At 42.4% G+C, this 13,892-nt stretch overlaps 1 protein-coding gene across 1 annotated transcript in view; it reads left to right on the top strand.

Annotated features, from left to right (window-relative positions):
• The window catches only part of myo10 (myosin X), a 106,759-nt gene that overhangs the window by 29,355 nt on the left and 63,512 nt on the right, over nt 1-13,892 (top strand). Inside the window, exons 2-3 of the mRNA XM_032564368.1 lie at nt 150-248; nt 6,308-6,466. Coding sequence (XP_032420259.1) covers nt 150-248; nt 6,308-6,466 — 258 coding nt within the window. The remainder of the gene's footprint in view (nt 1-149; nt 249-6,307; nt 6,467-13,892) is intronic.

Below are 13,892 nucleotides of genomic sequence, written 5' to 3'. Positions count from 1 at the left end.
CCTGCCAGTCTTCCCATAAGCTTCAGGCTCAGGACGCCTGACCTCAGGAACATCACAGATGATTCCTGGTGGCTCCAGATTTCAACGCTTCACAGTTAAAGCAGCAACTGGTTGGTTTTTAGTAACCGTGATAATTTTCTTGTTTCCAGGGGGATCGGGTGTGGCTCCGGGAGGAGGAGCAGTTCCTCCCCGGCTGCGTGTCTTCCTGCTCTGGAGGCGTCGTCGTCTTCGCCACAGACTACGGCCAGGTGAGAAACCTCAGCCGGTCCGGCCGGACCGGACCGAACTCTGTCTGAAACCCGTCTCAGCTCTTTCTGACGGGAGTCATAAACCCTGACAGTAACGTCAGTCTAGCTTTGGGTCAAGGAGAAATCCCTTAATCTGCACAAAGATAAAAAACATTCCCAGTGACCTTGAGCCTCAGAGAGAAGAAGCGTTTCTGTCAGGATTGAATCCCTCTGATGTTTTTATTTCTGTTTTTATTGAAGCAACTTTCTGTGATGCAAAAACAATAAAACATATTAATTGTGCATAAACTCTGACAAAAACAAATAAAGCAAATGTTCCAACATGGACATAACGATCAACAGGCAGATTTTATGGTTCTGGTTCTGGGTCCAGATCTCTAACCGGTTCTGGGTCCAGATCTCTAACCGGTTCTGCCTCTTTCAGCTGTCGTCCTGCTTTAGGACTTGGCTTGTTAAGCAGAACCGGGGTTCTAACAGAACCGGGGTTCTAACTGGATCTACGTTGAGCAGAACTCAGCTGCTGCAGACGTTTTATTCATCTGATTCCACATGAATGAATCTGGAAACGTTTCTGTTGGGTCGTTTTTATAAGAAGCTTCAGCTTTTTCTGCGGAGCTGAACGAAAACGTTGTTCCCACATTTATCCCGACTCAGCAGCACGGAGTCTTCAGAGGATCCGTTTGGTAACATGGATCAGCTGCAGAGCCGCTGAAGCTCGGCTGGTTCTGCCTCACGGCGCTGATCCGTGTTGTGGAAACAGACAGGAAGGTGAAGGACGCTTAGAGTCGGTCATTTATGTTTTGGATATAAAGGAAAGTGAATATTTAGATGTGATCAGCCGGGATGAAACCTGGAGCAGGAAGTTTTTACTGAGCAGCAGGAAGTGATGAACTGCAGCTTCCAGCATCTTCAACCCGAATCTCACAAATAAAATAAAAAATGTATTTAAATGCAAACAAACAAAAGAAATCAACAAGCAAATGATAAAATAATAAAATAAATAATTCAACACAACATCAAAGTTTTTCCACTCGTGTTTTAAACATTAAACAAAATCTGTGGGATTTTATCACCAGACGACCTGAACGTCTGGATGTTGGTGGATAAACTTTAGTTTTACCTGAAAAACAGACAAGAAAATAACTTGTTGTCTTTCCAGAGGCAGATTTAAACAGAGACTCTGGTGTTTTTCAGATGTAACCAGTGCAGCTGGTCGCTCTGAGCTGTCTGTGCATCTAAACTCGGATATTAGCAGTGAATAAGTGACGTTTGTCCTGCAGTTTTTTTCAGAGGCGTTGGAGTCGCAGCTCGTCTTCCTCGGGTTTCAGGGTTTGTGCAGACAGGCTCCTCCTCTTGCTGCTGCAGGACAAAGCAGCAGCAGATGAATGGTGATTCGAACAGCAGCTGCTGCTTTTGATGCTGACAGAAAGGAGAAGCTGGAGGCTTACCTGCCGACCTCGCTGACACACAGACACGGCTCGGTTTCCCCGTCATTCTGCCCGTCTGACACGATGATTATTAGCGTGAAATATGAGCTGATGGTTAAACGTTACTGGACCGATCGGCCGCTCCAGGTTCTGTCAGGAAAAAACACCTGAAGGAGTTTAAGGCAGGAGATGAAAGTTTGTTCAAAAAGCAAAATACAAACTGAGAACACTACTTCCTCTGATATCAGTGAATGTCAATCATATCTTATCAGTTTCAATACATTTATTAAAAAATAATCTGAGGAAAATAAGAAATACTAAAAATGAGAATATTTTACTGTAAGATTTGATAAAAAGTAAAGCTGCTGCAACATTTAAGGAGATAAAGAAAGCATTTAGAGTATTCAGACAGCCGCCATTATGACTGTCTCCTCAGAGGATCGATAGATACGAAGTCTGAGAGGCTGGAGAACAGAGCTGCAAATAATCGATTATAGATTCTGACGCATAATCAATTCATCGAGAAAAACTGGAACATTCAGCAAATTTTTCATTTAACCACTTCAGTTTATTTTTTGTAAGATTGGAAATGCACAAAAAATAAACAAATGATTCAATTCCTTTTTTAAGTCTTTATAAGCCAGTTAACAATTAACTCGTTACTGAATTAGGCGTTGATTTTTTTCAGTAATCGGTTAATCACGAGTAAACCAATTAATTGTTTCAGTCGTAGTTAATTAATGTATTTTCAATCCATCCATTGTTTCATGTCTTTTAGATGTTTAAATGTTTTGAGCTAAAAATATTCAGCGTTTTTAAACTAGAAGTGTAGAAACTCAGATTGTCTGTTTTGCTCATTTTCAAGTATTTTCTTTAGTTTTTCCTGTAAGTGTAAATTCCTTCCTGGACTCATCTAAAACAAAGTTGATCCTGACGGATCCAAAAGCAAATCCTAATGACGTCAGTAGCTAGCATCATCAGGCTACTAACTGGTGGCGGTTAACATCACTAGGATGCTAACTGGTAGCGGTTAGCATCACTAGGATGCTAACTGGTAGCGGTTAGCATCACTAGGATGCTAACTGGTGGCGGTTAACATCACTAGGATGCTAACTGGTGGTGGTTAACATCACTAGGATGCTAACTGGTAGCGGTTAGCATCACTAGGATGCTAACTGGTGGCGGTTAACATCACTAGGATGCTAACTGGTGGTGGTTAGCATCACTAGGATGCTAACTGGTGGTGGTTAGCATCACTAGGATGCTAACTGGTGGCGGTTAGAATCACTAGGATGCTAACTAGTGGTGGTTAACATCACTAGGATGCTAACTGGTAGCGGTTAGCATCACTAGGATGCTAACTGGTGGCGGTTAACATCACTAGGATGCTAACTGGTGGCGGTTAGCATCACTAGGATGCTAACTGGTGGTGGTTAGCATCACTAGGATGCTAACTGGTAGTGGTTAGCATCACTAGGATGCTAACTGGTGGCGGTTAACATCACTAGGATGCTAACTGGTGGCGGTTAGCATCACTAGGTTGCTAACTGGTGGTGGTTAGCATCACTAGGATGCTAACTGGTGGTGGTTAGAATCATTAGGATGCTAACCGGTAGCGGTTAGCATCCTAGCTACCGGTTAGGATAGCTAGGATACGCCACCAGTTAGCATCACTAGGATGCTAACTGGTGGCAGTTAGAATCATTAGGATGCTAACTGGTGGCAGTTAGCATCATTAGGATGCTAACCAGTGGCAGTTAGCTCTCTCCTGCCTGCTGACTTTGTGGCCCAGAGATTTACCCTTTATGGCATCTGCTGCTGGGCTTAGCGCCCGGCCCCCAGGTTTTTCTGTCGAGCTGCAGATCTCTGTTGACTCTCCAGAGAGATAAATGAGCTAAATATAGAAACGCAATTAAGTGAAAATCTGGGGTGCTGCTGACGGAGCTCTAATTCTGGGATGTCTCCGGATTGGGAATGTTTGGGATTGTTTGAAGGGATTTCTGCGTTTGAACTTTTCTTACATCCTTGAACTTCATGACCTTTAGTTGGTTGAGTAAACCAACAAAAGGTCATGAACAAGTCAGTAATATTGCTGTAAGAGCCTCTCCCTGGTGTGAATGAACCTGATGAAAACCAGGACCAGTGAGGCTTTCTGTTGGGTTTCTGCTGCCGTCATCTCCTGATCAGTCAGCTCCGGGCGCCGGCCGCAGAACGCAGCGCTTTCTTCTGGAAGAGCTTCAGTGATGACCCGTTTGTCGCTGACGCGTCACAGCGGGAGGAATGTGAGAAACGAAGGCCGACAGGATGCTGGGGGGCTTCTCTGCTGTTAATGTGTGAGTGTGCGTGGGGGGCCGGGGGTCAGAGGTGACTGACTCCTCGGACAGAGACCGGCTTGTTTCAGGAGTCGCTGCTCTGAACTGGTGGACCGCAGCTGGTCACAGAGGGGCCACAGCCGGCCCCCGCTTCACGGTGTTAGCTCCACTTTATTATTTTATTACAGAAAATCTACATCATATTTGAATCATCAGACATTCTCAACATGCCAGATCCTTTCAAAATAAATCGGATCGTTCCTTCAGTGTGTCTAAAACATGAAAACTGGACTGGTCAGTCCGGATCAATGAGATCCATTTTGTTTTTCATAAAAACTTTACCCTGCAAATACTCGATAATTCAGTTTCTCCTCAGAACAATAAATAACTGCATTCAATATGTTTATTTTTTACATTTTAATTACTTAATTTGTATATATGCTATAAAAGTGAGTTTTATCGGGATCTGAAAAAGGTAATTCAGTGTCCAGTCATAATAAAATAACTGATCTGTGAGTGAATAGTTTCTCCTGCTTCCTGTAAACTTTTAGAAAAGACTCAGACTTTCTCCTAAACCTGAACAAGAATCAGCCTTTTTCTGGCAGCGTTTAGCTTCAGAGTCGTCTTCTGCAGCTCAGGATCAAATGTATCCTCGCTGCCTGCCAGATGTCACCGCTGTGGAAGGAGAAACGTAACAGGAGACGTGAGCAGGTTCACCGGGACGAGCAGCAAAACGTTTGCTAATGAGGAGGTTCTCTGCATCCCGGGTCTTTACTTCACAGGTGAACAGAAGTAGACAAATGTTTTGACTTCTGACTGTTAGTCAAACACATTTCATAACCTGTTTAGTATATTTGGCTCCTGACATTTAACAAAAAGCAAAGACAGCAGAAGATCAGATTCAGTACTGATCCAGGGACGATCCGGTTTCCTGATGTATGATGAGATAAAGTGATATTCAAGTAAAAGTAAGTCCTGGTCCTGGCTGCTGTCAAAGCTTGAATTCAGAGAAGATGTCTGTTATTAATATTTTTGTTATTTAATAAATTACCTTAAGAAAATTAAACTGATAGAAAGGATATAAGTTTTATTTATTTATTTATTTTTATTTTATTTGTATTTTTTAGGAGGGGAGAATATATAAGTAGCTTCCCGATCCACACTCCATTCCAGCTGATGGCGGTAATGCGGTTGTTTGCCAACCGATACAAAAAAAAGAAGAAGAATTCTGTCATTGACTCTTTGCACGTGACGTCACGCTCTCCGGAGCCCCGCCCACTCCGCCATGACGGACCAAAACGCTCCTTTAAAGCTAGTCTGAAAACAGACACCTGTAACCTAATATCATTTTAAAGATCTTTTTAAAGTGAAACATCATAATTTCAGCTGCAGAAACAGAGAAGGATGCAAACCAAACTTGTCATTTTATTGTTTAACTTAATGAGGAAAGATGGAGGCGATGGATGGATGTCAGTAATAATGACTGGGAGCTGATTGGTGGCGAACTCTTTTTACAAGGCAAGAAGTCTAACATTAATTTACTTCATAAGTTAGTATGATAACAAAAATATCAAATATCGCATTATGGAGAAGGTACGGGTTTAACTATTAGTAACCATGGAGACAGAGCCGCACCGTCATGTAGCCTAGCATGTACGGAAAGAACTGGTTAGCATCTCCTCTTTGTACGTGTTTAATCCTGCTCCGGTGTAAAAGGAAGTTTATGGCAGCGATATAAATCATGTGGTGTGAATTCAGGCAAAGTCGGTAATTTGATCATCACGGCAGGAGGGAGGAGGTTCGGGTCGGTTTCTAAGCTAGCTGTTTCCAACTGTTGTAAATCCCGCCGCATAGGAGCCAAACCAGGCGAGTTACGTTCACAGACAGATGAGCTCGACTGGAACAAACAACAACCAGGAATAAAATGACAAAAATAACTCTGGAAAACAGTTTCAGCTGCTCTGTTCAGTAGTCCCGTCTCTCACTCAGACGTCCATCATGGCGCCTGTCAGTTTAAGCTTTTTAAAAAAATAACCAAATGTTACAATTTTGGTCTCCAGTGTAACTGAGTCTACTGGACTACCAGGTGTGGCAGTTTCCAAAATGAACTCCAGACCTTAAGAAACTCAAATGTTCCTTTCAAAAATAAATTTAGCATCACAGTGAATCTTCTGAATTCGACATCACAGTTTAACTCTTCTGACACAGAAGATGAACGTTTTCAGGAGCTGCAGTTGGTTGGTGCAAACCGTTGAAGGTTTGAATGAGGTCCAGGGTTCCTGTCATTGTCTGGGTCTGATCCCAGTGTTTTCTGGTCCAGGTCTACACCTACAAGCAGAACGCCCTCACCAGGCAGAAGGTGCAGCCCATGCACCACAGCAGCGTCAGAGGCGTGGAGGACATGGCCACGCTGGAGGACCTTCACGACGGCGCCATCATGCACAACCTCTACCAGCGATACCATCAGAGGCAGATCTATGTGAGTTCACTTCAGACAGAACCAGACCCAGAGGTCTCACTAATCACTATCAATAATGACAAATTCCTCTGTAGATTTGCCTGCTTTTACCAGATCACCAATTATATCCTCTTTTCCTTGTGTTCATGTTGGATCCAGAGTTCGGTAGTAACCAGTTACATTTACTAAATTACATTTGCTTCAGTAACCTTTTGGAAAAAAGTATTTCTACTACATTGTACTTTTTACTTTTACCTAAGTAATGAAGTATTTTTACTCTTACTGGAGTAACTGAATGAAAACAAACATGTTTTAACCAAAACCCACCAGACACAGACACTAGCGAAACAAGTCAGCGTCGGGCCGGGGGGCGGGGCTAATGACTGGGCTCTTTATACCGAAATAATAAAGCTCATGATAATTTAACTTTACAACATAGATATGCCTGCAGCAGCAGAGCTTACAAGTTTCACCACCACAGAGAGAAACTGTCATTCTGAAATGAAGTACAACAAACCAAGAGAACAGAAACATCAGGCTGCTGGTCACTAATGATGAAACAACACAAATTCAAATCAGTTCAGAACCGCGGATAGCGATCATAACGTTTATGCTAATATGGCTCGCCATCGCTCCTTCTCAGTCTACGCCAAACCACGCCCACACACACTCGAGCTCAAGGAAAGTCCATCCTGATTGGTTGAATCCCTGGGTTGACCAAAATTAGCCCCAATGAGCCGCAAACAGAGGGGGCGTGGCTAGACACCTGTCAGTCAGTCTGAGCCGTCAGTCAGTCTGAGCCGTCAGTCAGTCTGAGCCGTCAGTCAGTCTGAACCTTTCAGTCAGTCTGAACCTTTCAGTCAGTCTGAACCCGTCAGTCAGTCTGAACCTGTCAGTCAGTCTGAGCCCGTCAGTCAGTCTGAGCCGTCAGTCAGTCTGAGCCGTCAGTCAGTCTGAACCTGTCAGTCAGTCTGAGCCGTCAGTCAGTCTGAACCTTTCAGTCAATCTGAGCCGTCAGTCAGTCTGAGCCGTCAGTCAGTCTGAACCTGTCAGTCAGTCTGAACCTGTCAGTCAGTCTGAACCTTTCAGTCAGTCTGAACCTGTCAGTCAGTCTGAACCTTTCAGTCAGTCTGAGCCGTCAGTCAGTCTGAACCTGTCAGTCAGTCTGAACCTGTCAGTCAGTCTGAGCCGTCAGTCATTCTGAGCCGTCAGTCAGTCTGAGCCGTCAGTCAGTCTGACAGACAGTGACGCTGAATGGGGCTGTCAGAAGTTAGCCCTTCGGAAAGACCCCGGGATTTTCCCCAGGCGGTTTGACACCAGGTTTGTTGAAAATTTAACAAAATTTGACACATTATTTATAAAAAAAATTTATTTTTAGGTAGATATTTTAAAGTTGTTTATTTTAACAACTTTATTGTAATTGTCAGGGAGGGCTTAGCCCCACTTATACCAGCCGTCGCTGCTTATATGAATTATTGTTATTTTCGTCCTTAAAACACCAAAGTTTCCACTTAACTTTATGTTTTGGTCCATCTAATTAATTGATTGATAATTTGATCAGTTACTTGGGACTTGAGTAGACTTTACCAAAAATGTTTTTAGTCTTACTGAGTAATTTCTTGGATGTATATTTTTTACTTGAGTAAAAACATGTTGGAATATTTCTACTCTTACTTCATTGGTCTTTGGGTTCTCTGCCGCCTCTGGATGGTAACAAACATAAATTTCCTTTAAAAATGTGATTTAAATGGATCTGGATCGAAGAAGTCGTATTTCCAGTTTCTAAAATGTAAAACCTGATAAATTAAAGGTTCACACATGAAGGAAATCATTCCACCTGACATGAAGAAGAGTCCAATCATGGCCATCAGTGATTCAGCTGCCCGGGAACAGTGCCCTCTCTGACCTGCTCTCTGCTGGAATCACCCTGACAGCCTGAAACGGCTCAGCCCTGTTGCGTAACGCCGCTGATAACCGGCTGGATGTTGGCAGGGAAAGTGAAAGCAGTGCGGCTTTTAAAGTGACGGGAAACGTGTGTCATGCAGGGTTTGGTACCGATGTGTCAAAAAACGTCCAGCTTCCTGTCTCTGATGATGCATCCTGACTGGGCACTTTGTTCTGTTCCTGGGAATGTTTCGTAAAGTCCCTGGAGGAAATGTTTGAATTTGCTGAGTTTAGGCCGTGACATCCAGGAAAACATGTTCAGACACAGCAGGAATAATCACAAGGGCCCTGACTGTTCGTAATGTTGCAATATTTAACTGGGAAGAAAAGATCAAGCTTCAAAATGTATGTATCCAGCAGTTTGTGCAAGAAAGTAGAAGCTATTTTTATTGCAATCTGGATTGTTGCCTGTAGGTGCCACTAAGTTGCCTTCTTTTTTATCAACAATGTGGCTGATTATTACAATATTTTCCTGTTTTTTGGTTTTTCTGAAAACAAATTCCAATATTTGGTTTAGAAAAACAAAAGTCATGCGGGACAAACGGCTCGTTACTGTCCTGTTCCTGAATTCCTGGATTAATGAACAATCCCGACCCGACACTTAACGCAGCAAAACAAACACAAAGCCGGCCTTGTTCTCTGCAGTTGGCACGCATCAGGCGAAGTAACCTTTGACAAATGCCATGTTGTTGCTTTAATGACGTTTGAATGTTCCCGTATGGTTGAAATTATCCAATCAATTCATCACAGCCGGCCGATCTGCAGCCCGACTCGTTTCTTCTCTTTTTGGAAAGAGGTAGCTGAGAAAAGGGAAAATTGGACGGGAAGATTTGGTGAAGTGGATTGTGGTGAACCAAAGAGAGTGGCTACACACACACACCCCTAACGTACACGCACACACACACACACCCACACCCACGCACACACACACACACACACGTTGTGTGTCTGATGGAAATGAGCGTGAGTCACAACTTTAGAATTTCAGGATTAGTTCTAAAATATTTTTAACCAGTACCTAGTAAAGTTGAACAAAGAGAACTAGCCTGTAAAAGAACCAGATGTTTGACTGTTTCCAGCCTGGAAACAGAAATGTTTTCTCTCTGAATAACTTCCCGAGAAGTCCTTAATTTTTTAATTTGCTGCATCACAGCTTGAGTTTTTGGCTAATTTATTCATCCCACCAGTGACAGAGAAAAATCCAGAGTTTAAAAACATTAAAACCATATTTTGATGTCTTTTGGCCTCCAGATGCTCCAAGTTTAAGATTTTCACCTCGACTTGCATAACAAAGCATTATGATGTCCAGGAATTTAAACTTCTACAAACAGAATCAAACCTCATTTTGGGGACATGCAAAAAAAAAAACCTCCCCATATTTTTTGTAATAAGAAGCCCAGAATGTTAGAAAAACTGGAAAAGTCAAAATAACTATTTATTTTACTTCAGAATAATTTAAATTCTTGTTTCAAATTGCATGAACAAGATTTCTGATCTGGTAATAAGTTTAATTAAACATCTCAACGAATTCTGCTTTAAAACATTTGATGTGAACAGAGAATTATCCTCACACTTTGCAAATGTAAAATAAACATTTAGCGTAATAACACACACAAGAGTCAGATGAATGTAACACACTCCCATCTCAGGGTACAACAACACGCCGCTAAGCATTCTGGGAAATAGTTCCCACTCCTGTCCTTTTATTCTTTCATTTTTTTAAAGTGCTAACCTAAAAAACTCTTGGAGGTTTGACACAATTTATGAAAAGTTAACACAACTTACTATAAGTTTATCTTTCACAAACTCACATTTAAGTTCAAAATCTAAAACTTGCTAAATTTATTTGACTTAAAGATAGTAGACACAACTAAATGTGGCTCAAATGTTTTACAGTGAAGTTTAACTTTGAGTGAGTTTGAAAAACGTCTCAAAGTTTCATTTCTGGATAAATTTAAAAATCTTCAGTGTAGCGAAACAAGCCTGCACACTGCGAGACCTTTTTGTGTGTGTGTGGGTGTGTGTGCGTGGGTGCGTGGGTGTGTGTGTGTGTGGGTGTGGGTGTGTGTGTGTGTGTGTTGGTGTGTGGGTGTGTGTGTGTGTGTGTGTAACATCTTTAGCCACTGTGATTGCAACCAGCTGTGCTGTCGACCGGTGGCCTCCCTCGTCTCCTCTGCAGATTCTAGTGGAAGCATTCACACACACACGCAGACACACACACACACACATTTCCAGCAGAGCGAGGCTCCGTGTTCTCCCCCCGTCCCCCCGCTCGGTTCTCGGACCTGATCCGTACCACATGGTGCGTCTCTTGCTCGCACCGACAGCCGTGTTCTCTGGTTGTTCCGTCCCACATGTTTCTGTTTCAGCCTGTCGGTTCCGTTCGCTTCACGTTTCTCTGAGCAGACAGACGCTGAGGAATGCGGCCCTCTGGATCCGTTTCAGGGCCGGACCCCCCGGCCGCCTGCAGGGGGTCAGTCCAGTCAGAAGCTCCAGGAATTCTTAATAAACTGGTTTGGGATCCTGTTTGCATGATGGGGACGGATTCTGATGGACTTTTCTCCTCATCAGGCTGTTGGTTTTCACACAGAGGTCTTTAATTGACCTCTTTGTCTGATTGGTGCTTTAATTAGATTTTGCTCCCAGTTCTCCCACTGGTAACCAGCAGTGGATGATGTGAGTGGAACTGCAGCTTCTGGCTCCGTTTCTCACCAGAATAAAAACAAACAGAAAAACTGATTTAAAATCATTCTTCTTTCAAAACTACCAAAATAAGGCTCTAATATGGCTGATAACTAATCAGTCTAAACATTCAGATGACTAATCGTTTATCTTGTTTTGGTTCCAGTTTCATTTTACAACTTGATCCATTCAGAAAATCTAATTTGAACATCAGAGAGTGGAAAGTGTTTCATCCTCAGTAAAAAGGGCCAGAAGTTCGCAGCAAAACGTCTCCTTCACTCTGAAGCAGAGAGTCTGGAGACGGACGGGTCCGTGGCCTCAGTCGGAACCGGCTTCAGCTCCTCATTGTGTTTTCATGCAGGAAGATTCATTCATGACCGTCTTCAACGTTCTGGTTCAGGACAACTGAAGATTTCATCATCAGTTTGCTCCTCAATGCAGTGAAATTATTCTGCAAGTGGAAAACAGAAACAAACGTTTCCACCTCAGTTCATCAAAGTGAGGAAAGACATTTTCACCCCCAAAATCAGATTTAATTCACTTCCAGATGTGGAGCAGAATCACAAATGGTCTGCAGTCTGAACGCTCATGTCGCTTTTCATCCGTCTGCTGCATCACATGCATCATGATTCTGCACCAGAAGAAGCCGGACGGTAAATCTGGATGTAAATATTGTATAAAAGTTATAATTGTGAACTGATGAAGGAATCCTGTGTCAGTGAAGGCATCACATCCCAAATGTTCCACTCCTGGTTTTACATCCAAACACAAGCAAATTAAATCAGAAACTGGAAAATGTATTTTCTTCTTCCTCTCCATCAACGTGGAAAACTGCAGGATCTGAAACTTTCCACTTTGAGTTCTTCCAACAATTTAGATTTATTTAAAGACAAAAAGAGAAATCTTCTAATGAAGCTCACTCTTGTTTTTAGCTCATGTTTTATCAGCTTATTTAATCGAGTCAAATGTTTTAATTGCTTAATCTGTTAGAAATGTTGATAGTTGTATTGAGACCTGCTGTGTGTCTGTTTAACGTCTGACAGCAGGGGTGTGAACAGTTTTGTGATTTTGTTGGAAAGTATTCCTTAATGTCTGAGCTCTTGACTTTTCCAGTGTGAGATGTTTGTTCTGCAGTAAAGCTGCAGCTCCCTTCAGGTCTTTTACACGTCGTTTCTCAGGGTGTCAGTAATTATGGGGGTGCTTTAAAAATAGTCCTAAAATGTTTTGTTCTGCCTGGAAACATGTGAGAGAACATCTTGTACAAATTTCCCACAGACGTCCTTGATTAGGGAGGAATCTGGGAAATGTAAAATATGCCTGTGAGCTTTAGTTGTATGAAATGTGAGACGACTGAAGACGTGGAGTCGGACAGAAAGTGTTTGTTCTGCAGGAGGCCGGAGGACAGAGAGCGAACAGGAAGCGCTTTCAGCTGAACTCAAACCGTCCCGATGGAAGGTCAGAGTGAAACGCTCGGGTTGCCTTCATGAAGCACCAGCGTGAAAACCCACTGGGCTCTCCTCCTCCTCTTCATCATCCCAGTGTGATGGTGGTGATGAAGGCTCTTCCAGGTCGGCGTTGTCAGTGGATCGGAGTAACTGGGTTTTTTTCACGAGTCTCTGCTGTCGGCCCGCTGACAGACGGACTGCAGCAGGCAGCAGGCAGCGGCTGCTCCGCTTTCACAGGTTCTGCTATCAAAACAGAACCAAACTGGACTGACGCTGGGACCGGCACAGTCCATGCTTTAGTTGGATCCAAATCTGACTTTCATAATATCTGGAGGAGTGCTTACCCAGCTCCTGGGAGACGCGTTTTCTTAAAATAAACCCTTAAAGAAAGAGATTTAAATCGTCTTTCTGTCTGGAGCGAGACTCCTTCGTTTGATTTGATCTGTCAGTTCAGTTCTGGTGGTTCTGGAACCAAATCAGACCCATTCCTTTACTTACTGACCAGATCTCTGTTGGCATGTTTTCAGTTTTGAGCTTCCAAACACAATAATCTCATCTCAAGCTGCTCTTTTCCTGGCTAAAAATACAAAAACTTTACATTATTTGTAGAAATTGGACATGGAGTGATGGTTGTTATACATTTTGTAACTATTTTAACTTGAAACATAAAAGCATTTACCTTATTTTATGTGACCAGGCGTCAATGTGTTTTCAGGAGTTTGTAATGTCTGATTTATTGGAAAAAGTTACTAAATGCTAAAAAAAACAAAACATTTTTGTCCAAGAAAGAAAAAAGCTCTCAAACTGCCGTCAGACTGTTTCATATCTTGACATGTGTGTCATAAAGAATCTGTTGTGAACAGTTCATGTATCCTGGGATCGAAGGTGTAAAATGTTAAACTGCATCCGGATTCTTTACTTTTCCTTGTCGTCGTTATCTTTTCTTTTTTCACACATTCAAGGATCTACCGACCATAAAGTAGGTCAAGCTGTCAGTTTCAGTTTCAAGCATCCGACTTACAGAGGCGTGTTAATCTTCATGAGCGCAGACAGAGTGTCTGCAGACGGTTGCATCTGAATTAGTTGTTGTGATATTTGAGTACGTTATGCAAATATCAGTGACTCACCTGTGTTGGACATGCTGCATCGTATTGTGCGTGTTAAATGCACTGACAGGCAAACCTAATGCATACTATAATCCTAATTTATTTGTAATCTATTACTTTTATTATCAGCTGTTAATTTTGGATGTAATCCCAGTAACTATTCCTAATTTTTACTGTCAGTTCCTGTTTATTCCAGTTTTGATCTTTTATTTTATTTCATTATTTTACAAACACAACATTTTGTCCAGTGAGTCCAATCTGCTGCAGCCT

This window comes from Xiphophorus hellerii, chromosome 6 (assembly GCF_003331165.1).
Source record: "Xiphophorus hellerii strain 12219 chromosome 6, Xiphophorus_hellerii-4.1, whole genome shotgun sequence".
In the NCBI taxonomy this organism is placed as follows: Eukaryota; Metazoa; Chordata; class Actinopteri; order Cyprinodontiformes; family Poeciliidae; genus Xiphophorus; species Xiphophorus hellerii.
The sequence above is the reverse complement of the archived record's forward strand: the minus strand, read 5'-3'. Positions and strand labels throughout refer to the sequence as shown.